This window comes from Perkinsus marinus (genome assembly GCF_000006405.1).
Source record: "Perkinsus marinus ATCC 50983 genomic scaffold scf_1104296960766, whole genome shotgun sequence".
Classification (NCBI taxonomy): domain Eukaryota; phylum Perkinsozoa; order Perkinsida; family Perkinsidae; genus Perkinsus; species Perkinsus marinus.
The window spans coordinates 1-1,116 of record NW_003205982.1 but is presented as its reverse complement, the minus strand read 5'-3'; the positions used below and the strand labels follow the sequence as shown (position 1 = coordinate 1,116).

The window sequence follows — 1,116 nt, the reverse complement described above, 5'->3', positions numbered from 1 at the left end:
ATTGGTAGGGTATAGGAAAGGGAGGTAATCAAAAGTCAAACTTGGATCATAACAATATAGATTATCATAACATATCTCATATCTTTTTCGATCTGTTCCCCATCCTCTTCCTTCTCCTTTTAATAATACTCGAAGGAGATATGGTGGTTGTTGTTGTTGTTACTGCTCATCCACGGCTATCTTGTAGATTACTCATACAACGGCTATGCACGGCTCTACAGTATGTATTACTACCACCACATGATGATGCTCAATGCTCTTGCTCCTCGAGTGATGCTGGTAATGATGTATTGAATAATGATAATACCAATAGTCATCATCATGACCACCATCATCATGGTGTTGGTGATTCGATGATGATCATGAGAGGAAGGGGGAGGACTCTATCTTTATTACAAAACAAGGATGAAGGTACAATACCGGAGTAAACAATGAATCCAGTCTGCTGCTGATTTTCGTTATACAGTTACTCATCGACAAGAACATCGTATACAAACATTGTTATCAACTATAGAAGGTAATGGTAATGGAAGATTATCTTGTGCATATTGTCGTCATGCTCAAAAGGCTCTTTATAGATACCATACGATGGGAACATCTAACTTACCCTTGCTATAACATGCTCACTATTCTTTCATCAATGCTTCATTGTATAACTCGACAAAAAGTAGTACCAGTTAATGATGATGATGAATGGGGAGATATGTTACACACTTTAGAACGTTCGAATATTATAATAGGCTCCATCTCCTCTTCCTTTACTAAGTAGTGTATAGTCCACCAGATCATGGAGGATGATGATTATGAGCATTACTCTATTATCATTACTAGTTATTATCAATGTAATCTATTATCGATGATCTCTGATGTCGTTGAATAATGATGGCAATAATAACAACCATATTATAATTATTCAAAACCATCCGCATCATCATCATCATCATTATTATCTTATTGCCTACAGTTTACAGTTCGAAAGCATATCGTGTTGTTGTTGTTAGTCCATTAGTGCATTAGTAATAGTATTTCCCACCCTTTCGGAGAATGGTACCCTCCATGGCCACTATCATTAGGAGGAGGACCTCCACCATAATACAATACATTATGATGATGATG

General features: G+C 36.6%; 1 protein-coding gene across 1 annotated transcript; it reads left to right on the top strand.

The window, feature by feature from the left end:
- Positions 1–953, top strand: Pmar_PMAR001642 (hypothetical protein). Its single transcript, XM_002772573.1, has 3 exons — positions 1–411; positions 467–517; positions 579–953. The coding sequence occupies exons 1-3, from the start codon at positions 141–143 to the stop codon at positions 767–769; spliced, it is 513 nt and encodes a 170-aa protein (XP_002772619.1). The 5' UTR covers positions 1–140; the 3' UTR covers positions 770–953.
- The last annotated feature ends 163 nt before the right edge of the window (positions 954–1,116 follow it).